This window comes from Kryptolebias marmoratus, linkage group LG14, assembly GCF_001649575.2.
Source record: "Kryptolebias marmoratus isolate JLee-2015 linkage group LG14, ASM164957v2, whole genome shotgun sequence".
Lineage (NCBI taxonomy): Eukaryota > Metazoa > Chordata > Actinopteri > Cyprinodontiformes > Rivulidae > Kryptolebias > Kryptolebias marmoratus.
Window position 1 is genome coordinate 12,396,058 of NC_051443.1, and position 24,332 is coordinate 12,420,389.

General features: G+C 40.5%; 2 protein-coding genes and 1 non-coding gene across 3 annotated transcripts; all 3 read right to left on the minus strand.

Annotated features, from left to right (window-relative positions):
• Nucleotides 1-17: 17 nt before the first annotated feature.
• On the minus strand, nt 18-18,421 carry pdcl (phosducin-like). Its single transcript, XM_017407880.3, has 14 exons — nt 18,205-18,421; nt 17,998-18,072; nt 10,839-10,955; nt 9,555-9,695; nt 9,333-9,476; nt 8,489-8,670; nt 8,151-8,234; nt 7,764-8,010; nt 6,900-7,186; nt 5,956-6,103; nt 4,456-4,810; nt 1,887-2,074; nt 1,374-1,555; nt 18-1,099 (listed from the first exon to the last, which is right to left on the minus strand). Exons 1-14 carry the CDS (start codon nt 18,209-18,211, stop codon nt 536-538), a joined length of 2,721 nt encoding a protein of 906 aa, XP_017263369.2. The 5' UTR covers nt 18,212-18,421; the 3' UTR covers nt 18-535.
• Nucleotides 18,422-20,624: 2,203 nt separating this feature from the next.
• Nucleotides 20,625-23,588, minus strand: rpl37 (ribosomal protein L37). Its single transcript, XM_017407524.2, has 4 exons — nt 23,458-23,588; nt 22,646-22,781; nt 22,289-22,373; nt 20,625-20,746 (listed from the first exon to the last, which is right to left on the minus strand). Exons 1-4 carry the CDS (start codon nt 23,458-23,460, stop codon nt 20,677-20,679), a joined length of 294 nt encoding a protein of 97 aa, XP_017263013.1. The 5' UTR covers nt 23,461-23,588; the 3' UTR covers nt 20,625-20,676.
• LOC112450256 lies at nt 22,855-22,934 on the minus strand. Its single transcript, XR_003038809.1, has one exon. It is a non-coding gene; the product is annotated as a small nucleolar RNA SNORD72 (small nucleolar RNA).
• Nucleotides 23,589-24,332: the final 744 nt, after the last annotated feature.

A 24,332-nucleotide genomic window follows, 5' to 3' on the forward strand; every position in this document is an offset into this window, starting at 1 on the left:
AACAACACACACACATAGTAAATCCAAACATGTTTATTTACTCCACTACTGGAAACATTACAGCACATATAAAAGTTACAAAATTAACTAAAGATCAGTCTGAGTTAAAGGTTTTACATTCAGAAGAGTTCAAATAATGAGAATTCTGCGGACAGGTTTGAAACAAAATACAGGAATGTGTTTTAACAACAAATAAAGAGGTAAAATTCATGACTGAAACAAACAATAAAGCACCTAGAGAATCCTCGCTGTGTATCACATGATCGTAATATTTGCTTTTTGTCGATGTACCTCATGTTTACAGTGGAATGATGTGAAGTAACACACTAGTGTTTGTGTTATTTGTGCATTTACTTTTGGTTCTGCTTTAACATCTGTGGGTTGCTGTTTTAAGTGGTAACATGCTTGCTCCTAGCTAGCATCCTATCCGTCATCACTACAGGGCAGAAGGGTTCACGCAAATAAATACAATGTATAGTTCATAAAGACTGTTTATGCTTCCCAAACATATAATGCATGTCAGATGCATTATTCTCTAGTCTATATCAAGGTCAGAGTCCTCATCACTCACAGTGCTCTGAATGATGGCTCCATTGCGAACCGTCTTCGGGACGATGGGGGGCTTCTCGGGCAGCAGGCCGCACTCCTGCAGCAGTGCCTCCACGTCTACGGCGAAGAAGTCTTCCCCAAGCTGGTCCGTGAGCCGCACGAAGTTGCCGATCAGGTCCCCCCCCTTGTAGACAAGCAGAGCGGGCAGGGCGCTTTCTCTGAACAGGTCGCTGATGCTGATGGCCGAGCTGCGCACGCTGCAGAACTTTACCAGGGGGTATTCCTGCGCCAGGCACATCAGGCAGCCGCTCATGGCCTCGCAGCCTGGGACGTCCGGCTCGTAGATGTGGATCATGATCAGTGTGCTTTTGTCCTCTTTGTCCAACGCCTCCAGGAACTCCTCGCCGCCGCCGAGCTCGTAGACCTGCTTGAAGCGCTTCCCGCTGCAGAGCTGGCGCCGCATCTCCTCAATGCGCTGCATCCGGTAGTGCTGAAGGAAGTCTTCGTCGTCCTTTTCTTCCTGGAGCATGTTGTACTCCTGCATGGTCATCTGTGGAACAGTGAGTGGAAAACCTAAAATTACTCAAAGATTTTGTGAGGCAGACTTGTTAGCATATATTCCAAGAGCTCTTCGGTAAGACTGAGACCATTGATTAGATATACAACAGGTAGAAAAGACTGAAAATAGGGAGGAAGAAGCCACGGGGATCTAACATTAACAAAGTTATTTAACTTGCTCCCACAGCATGTATAGACTAATAAGCCAAGTGAAGAACGGCTAGTAATAAAATAATACACACAAATCTTCCCTTTTTCCAACTTACTTTGCCTTTAATCTTGTCCTGCAGCTCTTTCTGTTTCTCTTGGTCCTTTTGCAGATCAAGATCGGAGCGGCAGGTCATCGACAGCTTCTTTATCAGTCTTTCCATCTCGTTTTTCTGCTCTTGCCTCTGCTCCACCTCCAGCTGCTTGTACTTCCTCCAGTCATTGATCACACCCTTTGGTCCTGAGATGAAGATATCCACCATCACCGTCATCATATATTCTTACAATCATCGATAAGTGGTTCGTCTAAATAAGGCATTAGTATATAATAATGGGAACCCTGGAATTTTTTTTTAGGTTTTGTGACAAATAAGAGTTTAAGTCTCAATATACATTATATGGGAAATTACCACTACCTTTACTTGCATTCAAATGGTTTTATCTGAATTTACAGCACATGCTATGTGTTTGTCCATTTTCTGGACACTTTGAGAAGTTTTCTCCCAGGTGTAAAACTGTACAAAGTAGTGCGAACAGAAACGGACGAGGATCTAAATGAGCATGTTTGTTACCCGTGTTGACAGAACTTCCATCTGCGCTGTAGTCCACCTCGGCCTCACAGACGCCAGCATCCCGGACAGTCTTCTTCTCCCCATCTTCGTCTTCATTGTCACTGCCTTCGTCCTCGCTGCTGCTGTAGTAGTACTGCAGCTTCTCGCCCAGCAGCTTGTCGTCCAGCGTAGTCATGACAGCAGTTCGCCTGCGGGGGAAAACAGAGAAGCCCACATTCAACAGCTTTACACTCCACTGGAATAATTATGGCCTCTTCCAAGTTGTGTCCACATTGCAGCACATTATTGTGATAATAATCTAGACTGACAGACATCCAAGCTGTCACAATAAAAGACTCATTCCATAAATAGGATGTGAACTCTACACAAAGCTTTAAAAAGCCTAAAAGAGGCGAGTGAGTTCATCAAACTTAAGCTGGGAGGCCTTTAATGGTGCTCTGATCCGTATAAAATCCAACCTCTTACTTTTTAAGAATAGTTACAATCTGGCTAAATATTATACAGCTCTTTCGTTTCGTTTAGTTGCTATTTGAGACATAAGTAAAAACAGCAGCTCAATTCTTAGAGTAAACACCAATAGTAAACAGTAGTTTAAAGGCCATTTCCACCGATGCTACACACATAATAGCTAGTTGGGCAATCCAGTCCACCGAGTGATGCTGTTATTACTTCAAGTACCCGAAAAAGAAATAGAGACAATCCGTTTATTTTGACTATTTTAAGTGGAGAAACAACAGAAACAGCGCATTCTGCTGCCGTGAAGTGACGTTAGAATAGATTAGCATTAGCCAAGAAGCTAACTAGTTTGACATGTTGGACTCGAGTGACACCATGTAACTTAAAGGAGCGGGCTGTCTAATGTATCTAAACTTCCACATTTTACACCATTCTTAAACCTACCAAAGAAAATACTCAAACATGTCTTACCTTTGTTGTTAAACCAGCTATGGCGCTTCGAGTCTCGACTCTCGATAATCTGCTAGTTTAGCTGCTAGTTTAGCAAGCCACGCCCCTAGCCTGTGGTGCGTTCACGACTCACGGAAAAATGACTACAATTTTCTCTTCTCTGTTGACAGCTAGCATGTATTACTTTTTTTCTTGCTCCTTTTTCTTCCTTTGGGCTAAGCTTATTTTGAGCCGCTCTGTTCTCCGTTTATTTTATTTGTCACAAAAAAATTTCATTTGAAGAAAAAAGGCTTGTGGTGGCCATCAACATTTGGTCTTTAGTGCTATGTTTTTTTTTGTTTTGTTTTTATTACCAAAAGAAATGTCACCAAAAATCAGATATGAGAAAGATAGAGGGTAAACTAAGACCTTTAGGTTTAGAAGAGAAAACTCAAAAACACATATAACGTAAACAATAACGTTTGGTTTTCTGTTTTTCTCCCAGTTGTTTTCTTAAAATAACTGTAAAATAAAGAGTAAAACTCTAAACCACGCAGCCTCTGTAGGGCATTATACTGCTCATGTTGAGGACTTTTAAAGAAAAGAGGAAGTAGGACTATTTTGGCTCCTCCTTGTTTGTTGTGGCAATGGCAATTCACTGTGGCAACTCCTCAAAGGAGAGGCTACAAAAAAAGGGAACGAGAAAAGTCTTAATAGTAGTTAATAGAAAAATACCTCAACCACGCAGCAGCAAATAAATGATGTCCAATAATACAGTAAATGCTTAATTGCTGCAATAGAGTGGAGCCACATGACTGGAAATCTGAACTTTACTGAAGATGCTGGAGGCTCCAACAAGCACTTCTCACAGTCTCCTATAGAGGGCAGTGTGACAGAAAAAAAAACTATCTGAAGCTGCAAAAACATTGTAATTGGCACCAAATTGCCAAGTCAAACATTTTGAATTGAATTTCCTTTTACAGTGTCTCCCTTTTTTTTAAAAAAAATAAATGTTTTCACAAAAGGTGGAGGAGGTTTTGTAACAGGATATGGTTTTATTCACCAGCTTGTTAAAACAAACCCAAATGATCTCATAAAACAAGAACGAAACGGTGTTGCATCTTGTCAAAAGATGCAACACAATGCTTTTTGGATATATATATAACACTTCCCTAAATTTCTGTGTGAGCCTCTTCTGTTCTCATCAGTATTCACGTAGAATCCAAAAGAAATATTAGATTAAAAGGCAATGGCGGATGAGACATGGGAGTGTAATGGACACCAATGAGACGTACAGACCAATGGACAGTAACTTGCCAATTTTATTTAACAAGAACAACACATTTAGATTCTTACTGTTTTATTCCAGTGAATGTTTAAAGGTTTGAAAGACAGCTGATGATGTACCATTACATGATAGTGTGAACTGTAACAGCATTTCAGTCTTAAAGGACAAAGACTTTAACAAAACCCATATGTTCGACTCCTCACGGATGTGTTTGTCCAAGTGTGAGACAGACTGCAAGCGAGTTAAAGAAAAAGGCGAGTTTGATTTCACGCAGAGCTTTGACTTTTCTGAAACTCTCAAATGTCCTCCTCACAAATATCCTAATATGCTTTATGCAGCCAGTTGTTTTACCTTTATATAAGATGTAGAAAGCATAAGCATGGGTCTGCTCATGGTCATAGCTCATCAGAGAGAACTTTCCCACCATCCTTTCCTAGTTTTTCCTCTGCTGGAACTCTGAATGACACATAAGGGCACGTCCTGGTGTTCAGACAGACCAGCTTCTTTAGCATGGCGGAGTTCACGATGTCAAAGCCGACTTTGCCTCCAAAGGTGCTGGGCTTCCAGTAATCTGGCGAACAGATGGGGTTCCCCATGAGGCCCTTGAGGGAGAAGGGGGCGCCCATTTCCACCATGCTTTCTCCAAACACGGCCCCCGGCCGTGTTTTCTCCAGCAATAATCCGGGATAAAATTCAAGAGCGTCGATGTCACCGTAGAGCTGTTCAAGTGTGCTGGCTATCTCCTCGTCATCTGCAAACACATGAGCACAAGTTCCAATCACTTTAAAGGCATATTGTCAAATCAGTGGATTAATAACTGTTCATAAATGTTGTTTTCCTGTTTTTAATGTTCCAGGCCTACACATAAAAGAAGTTGAACATTAATTTTCTTGCTCCCAGGTGGAGTCTGAGTCACCTTTTATTGGAATGAAACCTCTAATGTTTTATTATCATTTTGCATGTAAACAAGCCTGGAGGGGCTTTTGTATTTCTCTGAAATCCTCATTCTTTATTAACATAATAACCACAGAATTTTGTTCCTTTGTCCTTGAAGTTTTTATAATCTTTGGATTTCACCTGCTGTCGCCACCCAACAAGATGAGCTCTAAATAATCAGATTGATCACCTCATTTTGACTAAAGAAATAAGATTTGGCACTGGCAATCACTGCATTAACTACGCTGATGTGCTGACACCCTTAAGGCCAACTTCTCTAGTAAGCTATTTTGGTTTCGGACAAAACAAATGGAAATTAAGTTTTAGCAAGTTTTACCTTGTGGTTTTGGAAACAGATTTGATCAAATTATAAAAGGACAACTATTCCTTTCACCGATGACAATCCAAGTATGAATTAGTTGAATAAAGTTTCTTTTCAGTCAAATTAAAAGTGAATCTTAAGTTAAACCTTTCCTTCCTTCTGACCAACTTAGCTTCATTGAAAGCTTCCCCCATCTGTGCTGAATTAATTTTCTCAAACAAGGCTCAAACCTGGTTTATTTTGTTGTTAAACCATAATAGCAATGGAGCATTCAGCAGTGAGCTGGATTTTCTCCTTCACTTATTTTGATTTATTTCCTCTGAGTGCACATATGTTGCTACATGCTGCTGGGAAACTCTGTATGACACTGAGGCAGCAACACCGAAGAATCCCTGCAACAGTATTATTATCAAAGGACGAACGGCTGGTCTATTAAAAGGGATTTTAAGCAATTTTTAAGAAAACAGTTTAATAAGATTTCATTTTCTGCAATCGTTTATAACAACAAATGTATTAACAGTGGGGAAGTGTCTTTTGCTCAGAGAATGTTTGTTAGTTTTTGTCACGGACCCGTAAAAACCTGGACATCTTGCTGCACCTCCAGTTGTGTGGGCTGCACACACAGCCATCTGTCTTACCCGTGAACTCCCGAAACGACGTGTAGGGCTCGAGGTTGAAACGCTTCCTGTACTCGTTGAAAGGCTGGACCCGCAGTTGGCGGGACTCCTCTATGGTCCTCACAGCGACCCTGGTCACCACAGCGTTCATGTTGTGGCCTCCGCCAATCTGTAAGACAAACGTTTAAGAAGTAAGCACCAGAAATCCCCCCCCCACACACACACACACACACAGAGCTTATTTTTGTTTCTGCCCCGCTCTGACTAGCCATTAGCTCGTCATTCTGGTCAGAATTAAACTCAAGCTGTTCAAACAGCTATCCACCACATGTAAGATATTAATTATTCATAACCTTTATGCAGAACCCCACTTCAAAAGATCTGAACTATCCGATAAAAGAAACGATTGTTTCAGGTTAAAAAACGAGACCTAAACGACTGATCAAAGGGATGAAATCCATCGTATTCTCTGCCAAATTGTTTGAGTTGTGCAGTTTTATATGCTGCACATTTACAAGATACTCTTTTAAATCTAAAACCTACATGTATCCACACCTTTTACACTTAAAGACATTTTACCAGATACTATTGTTACATGTTATCACGCTCCTTTCTGGTTTTTAAAAGGTTCACTTTGATTTCAGTCCAATGTAAAGCTCTGGAAGTGATAAAACAGTCTGCACCAAACTCGGTCTTATCACACAACATGCAGATATTGGAATGATTTACAGGAAACCTTTGTAGCAGAACAGGAAGAAAGGGTATAAAACGCCAAAAAAAAAAAGAAAGAAAATTCCCGTCGGATGTTTGACCCCGGCATCAGTTCAGGGTGTAACAGTGAGTCATTACCATGAAACACAGGGATCTGTCAGAAATATGCAAAGCCCTGAAAGGCCTGATTTTATTTCCTCCAGCGTCTGACTGAATAGGATGCTATGAGTTGTAAACACACAGTGGTTTGTTACCTGACCAGCGACTTGTCGAGAGAAAGCATCCACCAGCTTCTCCACGCCGTAGTGCGTGAGAACAGAGGTGTTGAACAGGAACTGTGCGTACAACAGCTCCTCTCCGTTTACGCGGAAGCTGTCGGGCATCAGAGGGTGCCAGTGGTAGAGCAGGCTGAACTCCAGCGAGATGCGGTTCCCGTACTGGAAATTAGAGTGGAACAGCAGGGTGGGGTCGAACTTCAGCTGCAGCAGGTAGCCGCTCAGGTGCTGCACGTACTCCTCAATCACGATTCGAATGGTCTCACCTGCAGAGACACACACACAGGCAAGAAGTTGAAATTAAAGCCACAGACCTGATGCAGTGGACCAGGGTTATTCTCAAACTGACAATAGGTAAATACATAAATACACCAACACCAACAACTTATATAAAAAGTTAAACTAACTGCTGTTTTGTGTGTGTGTTTATGGCACAAATGTTCTGTTTTTGTGTTTATTCTGCACATTTATTGATGACAGATTGCTGGAAAAAAAACAACTGCTCAGAACTCAGAAATGCTGCAGCTACAGAACAAATATACAAACAGGCTCATCCTCTTGAGCTAAAAATTAAGATTATTTAAGAAGTTTTTATAAGCATGCAATATTTGACTGGTGCTACTTCCCTCCCTTTGCTTTCTTGGCAAAGATTTTCACAATAAATAACTTTTTTCCATTTTGGTTGCCACAAAAGTAGTCCGACAATGAAAGTGGGCAACAACAGCAACAGCAAAAAAAGACTGAATTTAAAAGTCTTTTGTTTTTTAATTGTTAGTTGTATGCTATCATAAAGATCACACTCTGTAGTATTAAACTTTCCCTGTAAAGCCGTGTTCAGCTCACCGATGACGATGAGGCGGGTGGTCTGGAACAGCTGCTCGTCGTCCCAGGTGGGATGTTCTGCTTTCAGGATGTCACAGACCCGGTTGTGCTCCCTGAGCCACAGCGTGGCGTACATTCCCAAACCAGGAAGGAGTCCGAACACCTCCTGACCGATGGCCATCTGCTGCTGGACGGGGACCTCGGGAGGGTAGCTCATCCTGACGGGGGCATCGACCACAGTGGGAGGGAACATCTCGCCATCAACTAACTGAGGCGGAAAAAAATAAGCAATGTTGCTAAATGTGATGCAGTACATCTCATTGTAAAAGCAATATGTCACTGAGCTTTCCTGTATGTATGCTAGAATGGATATTTCTTGCACTCCAGCTATTGTTTTAACTTGTTCACCTGATATTTCAGTTTTCCATCTTTGAAAAGCCTTAGGTTTAGCTGGCGTTCCAGGTTGTCTCCGTAAATGTGTCCTGCATCCACCTTCATCACACACAAAAAAACAAATGACTAATTCAAACAGTTTGTTATGCAACACAGAGCTCCCTCTAGATTCTGTTCACAGGATGGAAACAATCTACACACACTTGTAGGTTTAAAATGAATGCTTGTTTTTGTTTCGTTCATACAAAAACAAGGAGAAAATGGACACATTTTCTTTTAAATAGTTGGCATTAAGTGACATTCAGCACCAGATCAGGCTGTAAGGTTTCACATTTCGTTTCACACAAACTGACCCCGTGTCCCAGAGCCTTAGTGAAGCCCAGCCCCATGCGATTATAGGTCTTGAAGAACTGGTGGGTGAAGTGCTGAGCGAAGAAGGCGAACATGAGGTTGGTGCCTTGGGGGTCGGGTCTGAACGTCCTCCTTTTCAGCAGCTTCTCGACCAGCACCTCAGGGTCGGGCAGCCCATTTCTGCCTGAACAAAAAGAGAAACACAAAACTTCAAAGACCTCTCCTGATCCTTCCAGATACAGAAACAGTTTTCCATTTAGATCGCTACAGTGAAAAAAAAAAAAAAAGAACATAAAACATGTTCTGACTAGATGTAAGTGATGGAAATCAGAGAAGATTATTTACTCACCCACTCAATCTTGTTCAGAGTCATAGGAAGCCATTTCCATTAACTCAAAAGGCAGAATTAAGTTTTATTCTGATTTAATTTAACTATGTCTATTTTATGCAGGCTTCAGCAGATCTATGAATCATTTAAACCCACAAGACAACACAGCAAATGTCAAAACCCTCCAGAAGGATTACCCCACAGCTAAATATTTGTCAGTTGTTGATTGCTCTTTCTGGATGTACACCAAGAAAGAGCAGCAGCAGGAGGAAAATCAGATGTGATTCTCTCGTGGAAACCAGTTTGTCACTGGATCCATAAAATTAACTGAAATTTCTCCTGTGAAAAGGAAAAAAAGCCTACATCTGTTGTTGTTTAGGGGTCCACCAATCGCAGAACTTTATCATAAGTAAAGCCTATAAACGCTGGACTATAAATAGACATTTTGAGGCAGGATGTTCCAGGATCATCAAGAAAGATGCCTAGTTGCACACTTAGACATGAGACTTAAGGCTCACCTTTGACCCCCAGAGGTGTGGGGCAGTCCTCAGGAACAGGGGGCAGAAGCCGAGTGTAGTAGCTCAGGTTGTAGTAGGACTCCCAGCTGAGGTAGCCATATTTCGAGTTGTAGGTTGGAGGGCTGGGTATCAAGTTGGATCTCACTGGAAGGAGTTAACAGAAACAAAATTGAAACAACCTGTCCTCGGTAAGGGTCTGTGAAAGAAGCGCTGACTCTGGACCTGTTAAAACCAGCCGCATGAGGACGTTCCGTAGGAAAGAGCTGTTGATGATGTCCCAGAACCAGTGGAAATGGGTGAGAATGTAGTGCACCACATCTGGACGGGGCCGGAGGAACTGATGCACTCGGGTCCAAAACTCAGCTGTGGTTAACAACAACAACAACAAAAAATGTTTTTACTAGAAGTAAGGGCACTCGGGGGATTTATAGTGGAAATTTACTCTACATTGTTAAGTCATTATGTCATAGATTATCAGGCCATTTGACAGGTCCGGCCTGCTAAAGCCACCCACATCTCTTTATTCACAAATCGTTAAAGAGCTGAGCTGAAAAATATCTTATTCACAAAACTCTAACTCAAAAATGTAATAAAAAAAAACATTTGACCATTTGATTTGATGCCAACATCCTGACTCCAAACAGCACAGGGTTCCTACAGGGTTTGAGCAGTTTAAATCATTTAGCAAAGCATAAATATTCACATTAACTCTGTCCTAATGCTAGAAATCAGAGGCAGCTTTAAACATTAAATCTGTCAGTTTGAGTTACAAGAAACATATTCGGAGTCATCGTGGTAATCTGAGCCAGTACTTCTCTGCAGGCGTCATATCCTAACATTAAAGCAAATAACCCCCCCCNACACTTTTCCTGATTTTTTTTTTTCTTCAATTTTCTTATACATGGCTACGCTCGAGTTTGAACCCCACAGAGATGATTTACATTCGACTCTGGAGGCACACACTGTACATCTATGTTACGTAAAAAAGTAAAAACACTATTTTCTGTAACCCCCTCCCGCCTTTCCTGTTTAACTTAGCTTATCTTTTCCTTCATTCTTTTCCTCCCCCTCCCCACTCATTACTCCAGTCAAGGATCATTTTTCTTATGCATGATGAAACTATCAGACATTCAGTGTGCATGACCCCTGATTATAGGAGCCCCAATGGGTCAACTTCTTTTCTGAGTTAAAGACAGACCGGCAGAGGCGAGGTGTGAGTGTGTGTGTGTGTGTGTGTGCGTGTGTTTCTGTACAAGAGACCAGCCCCGATGCAGCTGCTCTCTTACTGGCAGTTCCACCAATTTCCCCCCAAGTGTTTATGTCTAGACAAGAAGCTTTAGCTCTGTGCAGCCAGGAGCTGCATGTTAAACTATTTTCTGATTTAACAAAATGAATTGGCCCTTTTCTAAAAATCCATGTCTTATGAATGGGAAAAAAAGTAATAATGTTTCAGATTCCTGGCGAGCGTAGTAAGAAAAGAGAGGATATGAAGTGACGGGGACTCACGGATGGTGCAGTTTTCTCCATAGTAGCCGGTGTGGGTGCAGTCACACTCGTATTGGGCCTCACCGTAGCGCACACACACACCCCAGTGCTGACAGGGGAGATAACAGCATGGGTTCACTGTGGAAAACAAGAAGAGAAATGCAGGTTGAAGATATGGACCGATACGCTTAAAAAGCAGGTCACATATGAGGCGTGACAATATTGGTTTATGCGTGACATTCCTGCAGACACACGAAACTCTGCTCTGCCAACACCTCTTAGTTAAAACTGCAAAAATGTTTTGTTTTTTTTCTGTCGTAACGAGTTTTTAAGATTTGCCTCGCTTCTGCCAACAAACGAAAGTGACCTCAGGATAATTTTGTTCATAGTGCAGTCCAGATGTTTCTTTCTTTTCTTATTTTTTTTTTTACTTTAATGCCAGAATCCTGAAAAAAGAGATAACTGGGAACAAAATGGAAAAGCCGTGTGTGAAAAACTACGTCAACCTCATCATTCAGCAGCACTTTCAGAAGCAAGAACTTGAAGTAGTTGTTTTCCATGGGACTTTATTAGTCCCTCATAGCTGTGGAGGAATTTTGGCCCACTCTAAACAAGAGTGGTTTGAACACATTTATTTAAAAACAGCTCTCTTGAAATCCCACCACAGTGTTTCCATCAGGTTGAGGTTTGGACTTTGACTGGACGACTGCAACACTTTGGTCCTTGTTTTGTTCTTTTTCTTTGTTTCTTTGTTTTTAGCCATTCTGTTGTCAATTTGCTTCTGCGGCTGGAATCATTGTCTCGTTCACATTTGACTTTCGCATACTTGTGTACACAGGGGACTTCATCAACTCAGTGAAACGAAGCCCAAATCATCAGCGCTCCTCCGCTGTGCTTGACAGTTGATATGAGATGTTTGTGCTGATATGCTGTGTTTCATTCTCACCACAGACGGCGGTGTGCTTTTCCAGAAACCTTGTGATTCATTTTGATGAAACCCTTACAAACCGACAGTTTAGAGAGAAGATGCTTTCTCCTGCAGCCCTCCCAAACAACCCATACTTGGTTTAAGTTTTTCTAAATAGTCATACAGTCATCATCCTTTAATCTGCTGACTGAGGCTGAAATGGAGCTCTTTGGCTTTTTTTTTTTTTGTCATTGCACAGTCTGACCTTGGGGTGAATTTGCTGGGATGTCTACTCTTGAGTTTCTGCAAAGTTTCAGTTTCAGACATTTCAAAGAGCTTTTAAAGCCAATTGTGGTTCAAATGTAAGAGCTACGTGAATTACAAAAAAAACCCTGAGTCATTGTAAAATTTCTCTCAATGCAACGTCATTCCAATTCAAATTCAGTCTAAAGCTTTCTAGATAAGTCCGACAGGCCAGTTTCAGGAGCAGAGCAACTGGGTTCTTTCCCAAGACAGGCTGTCGGTCAATAAATTCATTCTGACAGGGCTGCGACATTAGTTTTAGTTTTAAAATCCTCAGACAGAAAGAAGCTGAAACAATCAATGAATGAACGCTTAAATGTAAGACTTAATTAAATGCATTATAAATGTAAAATAAAAAAGTCTGGACATGTTTAGGACTTTTTATTTAGGCCTAAAATTGAGATGATTAAAATAAGGACTTTCTATGACTTTTTAAGACCCTACAGAATGACAAACGTCAGATTGTTCAGAAATGGTCTTTTTAACCCTCACCGGACTGATGGACAGTTGCTTCTCTAAGGTCACTGCTGATGTCTTTCCGCCCTGTCATTGAGTTAACACACACCTGTATGCCCCAGAGCAGCAAACTGACAAAACACCTGCTTTTATAGAGGCGATCACACTGATGATGATCAGTTAATTAATGTATTTTATACGTTCCACCTTAAATCTTGTGGAAGGAGTAAGGGAGGGACTTAGTTTTTCACTCACAGTGTTTCAGTTTTAGCTTTATTTTTGTTTAATATAATGGCATTATGGAATCTGTTGTGTGTTTTTGAACAGTTGAGGCCAAACTGCACATATACATACAGCTGGAAAAAAGTTTAAACATCTTAATGCCAGTAAATTCTATTTAACACTTTATATTCAACCTCTTTCTTGATTTATATACTGTATTCACACCGCCCTCCTTCTGAGAACTGACAGCTGGCATAGATCTGCTATCTTCAACTTTATTGCTAAGGTGTGAACAAATTGCAACACAACCAGCACTTTCAGCAGCCTGCAGGCTGCAGGATGAATTCTGAAGAATCCCACGTATTTGACTTTTCTGCTCATGTGTGCACTTTTTCCACCACTAACTATGTGCAACAATCGCTAATGTCACTCCTAATGGAAAACAGCTAACGGTAAAATATAAATGGCTTCCAGAGAAACATAACATGTATGAGCTCCATGGGATAATTAGGGTTAACCTCAAAAGGTAATTAGAAGCCTTCGTTTAGATTTTAGGATCAAGCTGACCTAAGTATGGGGTATTTTATAGTAAAACTGCAATCATTTTATCTGTGGTTATCGACACAATGCTAATGAATCGCTGTCATTACTGTTTAAAAACTGTTTCTGTTTTGGATCATTTATGACCAGAATGCTCTCCTGAGCTATGGAGTGTGTGCAAACCCACACACATCAGGATGTGCCTGCTCACTAAACAGGCACTGGGTGTTACGAGTAAGAGGGCAGGGCAGGTTAAAATACCACGAGCGTCTTTGGATTTTGGCTCAAACCCATCCTTCGAACATCGCTTCTGCCAACAAAGCCCCAAAGACCGAGGCAGACAGAGGCAGATGCTTCAGACCAACTGTTCACAACCTTATTATCCAAACTATTAACTTTATAACTTTAACTGTTTATGGAATTAAAGCGATCGCATTCCCCGATACGGCCCGCTGCCTTTCATGTCAGCGTTTAAACTAAGATGATCTTATTTTTGAAAAATGGTGGAGTCAAAGCCATTATGGTTAAAGCTTAAAAATAACAATGTTATAGCTTGCATGATCTTTTAACACTTGGAGTTTGTGTTGTGAATTACTCTCAGCTACGTTCACACCAAATGTTAGCTTAGGATCTTCAAAATTCATTTAGTTAGACCCTTCTATGTGTACGCTGAAGCTGCGGCAGCCACGTTGAATTGAGTTGACTGTATAACAGAGCGATTTTTGAGCAGGCACTCAGAAAGTCTTGCCTGGTTGCCTGGGAAAAATTTGCAACCAAGAAACATTTGTAAACATGAAAATGAGCATCCCCCTTTGTGAGTCAAACAAGAGGGACGTAATGGGTTGATTAGTGAACTTTAGATGAGCAGCCAGACGGCGTTATTTATCAACAAACCGCTCACTGTAGAATATTTAATAGACAGTTCTAAATATATCACCCCGGACAGCAGATACATAAGCAAAACCCTTCGTTAGGGGAAAATCCTAAAAGTTTTTGGCAAGTCAAGCAAATCGCACGGAAAGAACCAGGCTTAATGAAAGGGTTTTTGTTCACGCAGGCACAAAGAAATGAAGCGAGGCATAAAAGCGGGGTGTTATGTTTCATAAGCTACCATGGGACAGCAAACACGCTCGTCCCTACTTTTGTTTAAGGATGAGAAAACGAGCTATGTAAACTGAGCGATCAATGACAGATAAGAGATTAGACAAGGTAAGTGTGAAGATATGGGTGTGTGTGTGAATGTCTGTCTGTTACCAAAATGTCTCGTGAATCACTGGATGGATTTCAATGCAACGTTCAGGAAGTAATCACCTCCACCGATTTTATAGATACAAAGACAAAATTTCATATAAGCATCGCTGAGAGTCATTCACAACCTACACTCTGAGGATAACAGCTCACACTGTATCGCTTGAGATTGTGCATAACATTATTTTAAAAGTGGCAGACGACATGCATCCCTTTAAGGAATTAATTTAAACCCATTTGTTGTCAGCCATCACTACTCTTCAAGGCTCTCAGACTGAGGCAGCATCACAGTATACACTGTGTTCGAAATTATTATGCAAAACGTGTTTAGGAGTGACAAGGTAAGAAATTTTTGGTTTGTCAGCTAAACTCATTGATGGTGATGTGTGTCAGGGCTCCTTATATCATTGAAAGCAATTGCAGACACCTGTGCTAATTAGTTTGGCAGGTGTGTCCAATTAAAGGCAAGACTACTTAAGAAGGCTGTCCCACATTATTAAGCAGCCTACATTTTCAGCCAAAATGGGAAAGAAAAAGGATGTGTCGGCTGCTGAGAAGCAACAAATTGTGGAGTGTTTAGGTCAAGGCATGACTACAATCAACATTGCCAAGACACTTCATTGTGATCATCGCACAATTAAGAAGTATGTAGCTGATTCACAGCACACACGTGTGCGTGCTGATAAGGGAAAATTGCGGACTCTTTCCAACAGGCAATTCCGTCGGATTAAAAGAGCAGCTGCAAAAATGCCTTGTCATGGCAGCAGACAAGTTTTTGAAGCTGCTGGTGCCTCCAACGTCCCCCGCACAACAAGATGCAGGGTCCTTCAGAGGTTTGCAGCTGTGCGTAAGCCATCCTGTCGACCTCCTCTATCCACTGCACACAAGCAGAAACGGCTCCAGTGGACCAAATAATAAATGAAGACTGACTTCAAAACTGTTTTGTTCACCGATGAGTGCCGTGCAATGCTCGATGGTCCAGATGGATGGAGTGGAGGATGGCTGGTTGATGGACACCCCATGCGATCAAGGCTACGGCGCCAACAAGAAGGAGGTGGAGTAATGTTTTGGGCTGGAATCATGGGGAGAGAAATTGTCGGCCCCTTTAGGAACCCCGAAGGGGTAAAGATGACATCCATAATGTATGTGGAGTTTCTCAAACAGCACTTCCTGCCATGGTTCAAGAAGAAGAACCGTGCATTCCGCAGCAAGATCATTTCCATGCATGATAATGCACCGTCTCATGCTGCAAAGAACACATCTGCATCTCTGGCTGCTATGGGCATAAAAGGGGACAAACTTATGGTGTGGCCCCCATGCTCCCCTAACCTCAACCCCATTGAGAACCTCTGGAGCATCATCAAAAGGAGTGTCTATGATGGCGGGAGGCAGTTCACATCTAAGCAACAGCTCTGGGAGGGTATTCTGTCCTCATGCAAAACCATTGAAGCAGATACCATCCAAAACCTGACAAATTCAATGGACGAGAGAGTTCAGAAGCTCCTTTCCAACAAGGGCTCCTATGTGCAAATGTAACATGACCTAGAATTAAGTTTTGACTTAAATTGTTTGATTTCAGTTTGTAATAACCTGCTAATGGTCACAAATGACCATTTTTTTGTTCTTTATAAAAATGAAAAGGTTGAAAACTCTGCTGAGCATAATAATTTGGAACATGCATTTTGAGTGTTTTATTTTTTTAAAATATACTGTTATCATTGGCAGTTTGTTCAATAACCTTTCGATTGTACTCTAATAGTTGATGACTGGAAAATTACAATGACTGCATTTCATATAAGTAATTTTGGAAAAGCTGAGAAAATATTATTTGCATAATAATTTGGAACAGTGTAAATACTTGTGTTTTATTGCTGATGATGCTCTGGTCTTTGTTCCCAGGTACCAAACAGCTGGTGAAAAGGTTGAAGCTAAAGTTTCATTTTAGAATCAGCTTGTGTCTGTCTTTGGAGGCTAGAAAACGTCCTGTTGCTGCCACATCTTTGTCCATCCTGGACTGTGGAGGCATCATTTATGCGCACGCATCTTCCCACTGGTTGTAAACCTTAGAACCAGTCTTGGAGGCCTTACCCGCCACCGTGTTTCTGTACGCCTGCGCTGGATGGACAGCTTTATCCACCTTGCAGATTCTGTCATGGGCATCACTTTATTTACAGAGCCATCTTGGGTTTAGGGCCCTCTTATCTCACTTCCTATATTGGTAAAAAGTCCTCAGGAGGTCATTTTCTTCTCTCTGAAGATTTAATTTTATTAACTGCATCAAATGTTCCTATAGATTATAGCAAAAAGAAAAATCCAGTTTGGTGCTCCTTCAGACTGGAATCAGCTGCAGAAAGACTTGAGTGTTTTAAGATCATTCTTAAAATTCTTATATATTTGTAAATGTTTTAACCGATATCGTAGTTCTTAGTTTTCTGGATGTATTATCTTTCTTGTTTTCTTCTTTTATTCCTGCTATTTATTATGATGTACTTTAACTGTGGTTTTTATGTTTTTCTGAGGTTTGCGTGCGGCTGCCATTCTTGGCCAGGCCTCTCTGGGAAAAGAGATTTTTTAATCTCGATGAGATCTAAGTAAAGGTTAAGAAATAAAATACACCTCTTCGGAGGGGGTTTGTAGACAGCCCTGCACGTGCGCAGACATGCCCCCTCAGTTCCTCCACCCCCCCAAACCACACCTGACAGCTTTATAAACTACATGCCGGCTATCTGATTACACAGGTCAGATGGAGTTCAGATCTCATTCAGTTATCCCTTCATCACTGCACGCAAGAATAAATACAGAATAACTGGATGAGATGGGGAACATGTCCCCGCCCCCCCTTGCTGAGATAAGGTTTGCAATGTGGGCAAAGTTAAGGGCACAAAATTTACTTTTGGAAAAAAGAAAACAAGATTTCATCATGATATGAAAGGCGAAATCAGACAAGAGTGACGAGGGTGGAAAGTGAGTGAGAGCAGCTGATAGCATCTGCCTGGGGGCAAGAGGGTAGATTGTCTCTGCAAGTGGTGTGAAGGGACAATGTGTCCGTACAAGTCAGACAGGAAAAGTCTGCCTGAAGAAATAAAGCCAATCAATTCTCCAAATATTAAACCTGTTTTTGACTTTAAAATCAAAACAACAAATTCACGGACGTGATTCTGTTCAGATTTTGAAAAACCTTTTCGAAGGAAAACGGGGCAAGTAATGCTTTTGTTGGCAGTGATTTTCCTTGCAGGTGATGCCCTGTAATTATTAGTGCCAGCACTCTGCCTGTCAGGGCCTGTTTCTTTGTCTCCAGAGCCACAGGAATGTCTTTTCGACTGATGGCAGTCTGATCCCTTAAGTCCAGAGGAAGACCTGATAAAACTAAAGGGCTCATGGACAAAACACACACACCCAGTCGGATTCAGAATGCACATGCGTTTCCTGCCTCAGCTCTCAATCTCAGACCAGCAAAAAGCTCAGAAGTGAGAGGCGATGGAGTTGGTCGGTGCGGGCACCTACCTGTGACCTCGTCCCCCTGGCACGCAGGCTCTCGCAACAGCAAGAGGAGAGCACAAGCTGATCCCAGGACAGAGGCTTTGGGAGAGGGGAAAGAAATGAACACGCAAGTTTCAAACCAGTGTGCTTTTACAAAAGCAATGCAAAGCAGGTCTCCAGTCTGAGAGGAGCAAACCTGGGCTCCGATCCCACACACACACACACACTTACCTCTCATTCCAGCTGCCTCAGATTCACAGAGCTGTCATTCCAGCTCAGAAAACTATGAGGAGGAGGCAAAAAAGAAAGAAAGAGAGAAAAAGAAAAAAGGAGTGCAGCAGCCCAGGCTCGGCAGGAGATGCAGGGCTGGGTGAGACTCAGGGAGAACGGTGAGAGCGACGGTGCAGCAGGACAAGCAGAGAAACAGGTTTGCCCCCAGTCCACCCCCCACCCCCCTGCTCCTCGTTTCTGAGAACTGCAATGAGCCCTCACCTCCCAGCAGATGGGAAAGGGGAGAAAGTTGGACGGATGGCTTCAGCCAAACGCTGCTCTGCATCTTTACCGCCTCCTGCTGGCTCACTCTCCTGACTGAAAGAGAAACATTCCTCAAAAAGAAAGAAATTAAAAAAACAAACACACACACTGTTACCACCCACCACCACATTAGTAATAACACAAGATCTTTGTTTAACATTTTGCCATTAACAATGTGGAACTCTGTCTGTCTGTTAGCAAAATATCTCATGAACCACTGGACAAATATTAACGTAACTTTAAGGAAATAATCATTGGATGTACATCTACGTCTGATTAACCTTTGGAGGCAACCCAGTTCAAGATGGCTGCCGCAGCCAAGTGATCTTTGAAAACACAAAATGGCTATAATTCAGTCAGGTTTATAGACACTATCCTAAAAATGAGCGTGGTAGTAGCTGAGAGTTGTACACAACACTTAGTGGTACATGCATTCCTTCAGGAAATGCTTTCAACCCTAACCCTAACCACCTTATAAAACAATTTCTTCATTTTTAAATAATCTTCTCACACTTTTAGCAAAAGTCATGATCTGACCTTTAACGCAGACTGATATGTTTGAGATTTCTATCTAGTTTAAACTGCAAAGAGTTGAAACACTTCGGCTAAACCACACGCAGAAAGTGAAATAGATCACCAGTAGTCAAAGGGACTGAATTCAAATTGAAAAGTCAAGAAAGGTGAAAGCATCCTCCCATGGGTGGAGGAGGGTTTTTTTTATTGGCAGAAGAAAACTGAGAAAGCTGCACAAGAACCCAGAGGAATGCTGCTGCTTATCTCTGACTGAAACCAGACTGATGTTTGGGGTCACGGGGCAGCAATTTAGAAAACATTTAAATCTGCTGAAAGAATAGAGCCCACCGAGGGAAACACAAACAATAAAATGGAGCTGAAAACCCGATTAATAAAGACTTTAAATCTTTATGTGCCGTACTGAGCAGAAATGTTCTCATTCCTCACGAGACATCAGACTTTTATTAACATATCAACCCAAAAGGTCTTCAGTTTAATCTAGATTTAACTCAATAACGTGTAGTTTTCTTCCCTGCGGTACCTCCACGGCTTTTTCCAGCTGCAGCCATAAAACTCAGTCATTTGACTCATTTGTAAACCAACTGGTTTTTTTTTTTCAGCCATCTACCGAGGTTTCAGTATTGTTTGGCGCCTTATAAATATTTACTCTTATTTTGTTGCAGAGGAAGTTTTGGAGCCACTTAATCCTCGAGCTGGATTTTATCAAGTCCTGTAAACAGGAGCTCCGGCAGAAACTCGACAACTGGGCCGAGTCAATTTTACCTTTCAAGGTTTGACCGAAACAGGGGTTTTGTTTTCTTTCCTCAACTTAAGATTTTAGTTGAAACCTGCACTAATTAAAACTTCAAACTCGAAATCATAAACACCCTCTCACAAGAACACTGGGACTAAGTGCATTTTCAAGCAATATTTGTAATATTCTTTTTGGGTTATTTTATTAAAAAGCTGCTAGGATGTTAGATTTTTACACAGCATTAAAATGAGGTGGATTCATTTAAGTCAAAATATGTGAAAGTCTGTGATCATTTGTTCACTGAAAAGTTGGGTAATGGGTAATTCACAGGTAAGGTGTCTTCAGTGGCATGATAATCAGGTGTGTGTGAGCAATGTGTTTTAATTTACAGCCTATCAGAGTTTATCTTTAGGTCAGTGGAAGTGAATCATGGTTTAAACATGCAACTTTAAGCTTTCAGTGGTGATGCTCGTCAAGCTGAACCACTTAAGGCCTCTCCTCCCCTACAGTGAATCTGACTGAATCCACCATCAGAACAATAAACAGCAGTCTGAGGACTGAAAACATCACCTCTGAGTCAAACATAAAAATACAAAAAAACCCTTTTTGACTTAACTAGGTTTATATAGAACCTACTCCTCCAGCACTGTGATCAAATCTGTGAAACACAAAGTTGGCAGCATCATGGTTGGAGCCCGTTTAGTTGAAACCCATTTATTTATACCACCATCATGAGTCAGATCTCTGTAGAAACTCATCCAGGATACAAAAACCCCCAAGACAAAGGTTCTGAACTGGATTACACAAACATAATATATGTATATATAAAATCAAGATGCAACTCTGCAGCTCCTGTTTATCATCCCATTTATTTTAGTCAAAAAAAAAAAAAGAAGTGTCATTTAGGATGAGCTGGAGGCGGCCACTGCAGCACGTCTGGGTTTGGGGGTGGTGCCTTCCCGGAAACCATTTCTAAAAAATAAAAGGAAAAAAAGAGAAAATCATGACAATGATTACGGACATTTTGCCTCACAAGAAATATTAATAAAAAAGACAAGTACTTGTGTTGATAAACCCCAACAGAATATTTCACACTTATTCCCCGCAACAGACACAGACCTCAACACCTGGGCACAACTGAACACATTTAAAACCTGTTTCATAATATTTGAAAACACCCATGAAACTAAACTTAAAGCAATCAATCTTTTTATTATTAAATGAGAAGTTTTTACTTCAGTAAAAGCTCAGGTTTAAGAATAACTATCAGTTAAGTTTTTTTAGTTTAAAACTGGGTCAGCAAGTAGAAACCAGCATAGCTTCTGTACAGACGGTAAGAGTGAAGAAGCTGTTTTTTTAAATAAATAATCATCTGAACTCAGCCTGTGTTTGGTTAAACTATAAAAAGTAAACTAATTAAATAAATTTGATCAAACCAAGTGTTTTAATTTAACCAAACACATTAATAGTCAACATGCAAACTAACCTGGGGATACTTTTAGTTTTTTTACTTTGTATTTTTATGATCATTATGGTCATTATGTTAATTGTGATTTGGGTCATTTTATCTTAATTTCTCTGCTGATAAGCAGTACTGGAGTTTTCACAGGACTGAAGGAAAGTCATAAACAGAGCCTTATTCTTCTAAAAGAATCAGCATTCATCTTTTACTACTGTTAAATAAGCAGACTGAAACAGCAACAAAACTACAAAGAACTTGGGGAAAAAAGCTGTATACAAATGTTACTTTATTTTAAATATGTTTAGTTTCCTAAATGCCTAGCTGATTATTTCAGTCAAGTATTTCATGTAATATAAACTCTGAGATCCTCCTGCTTTGGTCAGCATGTGAGGTTGTGTCCACACAGGTTAACAGCATCTTGTTTAGTTAAAGCCAGCAGACAAACAGCAGCATCAGGTACCCCTAAATCAACAGTAAACTGAGTTCAATAAAGACACTTTGTCTACCTTTTAAACATCTGAATTAATCTGTTGATCGTCATGTTGGTGAATACAACCTCTTTGCACACCACCAACCTTCTGGTTACAAATCTGACCTTTTCTCCTAAACATGACATTTCAGGTCACCACAAATACAACCAACAGGCTGCAGTGTGTACATGTCTGCAGGAGATTAAAGGAGGAGGCAGGAATCCTGCTTACATTCCATGTTGGGAATATGTCAACACTTATGTTTAAAGTTGAAGCTGATAAATCTCATTTATTTACAGAAATCAGGTGTAGTTTGACGCCGTTTCCCTAACAATTTGCAACGTTACCAAAACAGTTTTATTTAAGTATTATAAATCAATTAAATTAGATTGATTTCCTGTTAAAGCTGTATGCCACGGTCATTTATTTAGCAGGTATTTTTATTTGAAGTGAATCACACGTGAGAAACACACTGAAGGTTGACTTGGATACTGATCTCAGATTAAGAAAAAATAAAACTAGCGTCTTCAGATCTATAAGACATTCTGGCATATAAATGAACATTTTATCACCCTTCCTCACCTGAATCTGCGGTACACAACCTTCAGGTGTCTCAGACGACCAGTCCCAGTGGTGTTCCTCCTCTTGGCCTTAGCGCTCCAGTTGTCTACATAATCAAATATCAAACAATTATCACTGAGTGACAAAAACATATCAGCATCCAAAAGCTTAAATGGTCCAATGAAAGCACTTAGAGTTAATCACATGATTCGCTGACACAAAGCTCTAAAGCTTTGCAGATTATGAATTTGCCTGCGTCAAATAGTAATATATAAAACATAGTTTCACAACTCTTCCCATGTAAAGAGTAAACACTGGTGCCTCATTTACATGCAGAAAAAAACAGTTTTTATCTTGTTGTTAAACGCAGGAACTTACACTTTCTCTTGCGCTTCTCGGGGTAGCCACACTTGCCGCAGGAAGACTTCTGCAGGTGATAAGCCTTGGCCCCACAACGACGGCACAAGGTGTGCGTCTTGTTTCGGCGCTTACCGAAAGAGGATGTCCCTTTGGTCTAGGCAAAAAGCGAAAGATCAGGGTTCAGGCACAATTCTCGCAAACCTCAAGTCAAAACGAAGACCGTGGCTGTCTTGTCTCAGAAAATAACATAGAATCACAGAAAGTCATTTGTTCAGACATTTGTGTTTGAAAACATCATTGACAAGACTTTTACAGCATTACACTGGATGTGAGGAATGCAACCTGAATAAACTTTAATGACTTAAAGGCTTGTTTTACATAAAAGCTGATGCTATTGCATCTTAATTGAGATAAATGTCCTGTTTGTATAACCGGCTGCTGTCTGGAGGGGACTTCTTTAAAGGAAACACATTCACTCCAAATGAATACGTAAGCTAACCACTGCCAACATTACTAAATCTAGCTACTATCCAAAATAAATGATTTAATTAAACTAAACTTAACGAAAGCAATGCTTGCATTGCTATCTTTTTCCAGGAAATTTATTCTCATTCTGAACACCAAGCCTGAAGCTAACCGTAGCAAAAAATGCTAAATGGTAGCTTCCGAAACGTCTGTAAATTTAACTTAAAATACGCTTCATCTTGGGAAATTCTTTTATCAAACAGTAGTGATGTTTATCCGACAACGGAAAACAAACATCCAGACTCAAATAAATTGTTCATTGAATAGATGTTACAGGATTTCTTCATGCCAGCATTTCTTCTCACCATTGTCGTCCGGTGGCTGCGGGAAAAGAGACCGGAAGAGGACCAAGCGCTGCATCAAATTACATCCGTGCTACTTCCTGTGTATCACAGAAATGTAACCCCCATGCGCATAACGAGTAGATTTGTTTTTAATAATGTCAGACCAACCCTCGTATTTCTAGAAAATGTATTTAAAGAAAAGCTGTCTTTATACAATTAGGTTTTAACGTGAAATCAGTATTTTAAGAACCTATTATGACATTTTCGTAGTCTTGGTTCTATAATATAAAAAAAATTGATGACATTTTGTTTTTCATTTTGATCGTATGTAAGAAATTTAAGGATTTAATTTTGAGTAGGTAGCTAATTAAACATAATTTTTAATCTCTGTGCAAAAGACGTAGAACTTGAATAAAGCTTGGATACATTACAAGTGTGAAATTAATCAAAACGTGAGTATTTTAAACAGTACAAATCGAAGTTTACAAGTTAAAATATCTGTATTTTACATGTTTCCTGGGACTATAGATTTAAAAAAATGGCTAAATCCGGTTCCATGTGTCTCTTTTCATGTTTTTTTTGCACTTTCTCTGACAAATAAACAAACATTGACTTAAACACAAAATATCTATCTATCTATCTATCTATCTATCTATCTATCTATCTATCTATCTATCTATCTATCTATCTATCTATAAAGATACAGTAGAAGATAAAGATAAATGAATCTTAAAGATAAAGATACATATTTGTACATATGTACAAAGATAGGTACATGTTTCATAGTCAGAAGCACGCTGATCATTTTTAAAAGCAGTTAAGAAAACACAACTTGTCGTTGTTAAGATGTCAGTGTTATTATGTCTCTGTTGGAAACCAGACCACACAACATTATC

Bases quoted from the DNA above. Each gene is read 5' to 3' on its own strand.
- pdcl (XM_017407880.3), bottom strand. The intron at 9,696-10,838 runs GTGAGTCCCCGT...TGTTAACCACAG, and splicing joins TGGAGAAAACTGCACCATCC to CTGAGTTTTGGACCCGAGTG. The intron at 8,235-8,488 runs GTCAGTTTGTGT...TGTGTGATGAAG, and splicing joins CTAAGGCTCTGGGACACGGG to GTGGATGCAGGACACATTTA.
- rpl37 (XM_017407524.2), bottom strand. The intron at 22,374-22,645 runs GTAAGTTCCTGC...TTGATTATGTAG, and splicing joins CGAGAAGCGCAAGAGAAAGT to ACAACTGGAGCGCTAAGGCC. The intron at 20,747-22,288 runs GTGAGGAAGGGT...TTTATTTTTTAG, and splicing joins GTTGTGTACCGCAGATTCAG to AAATGGTTTCCGGGAAGGCA.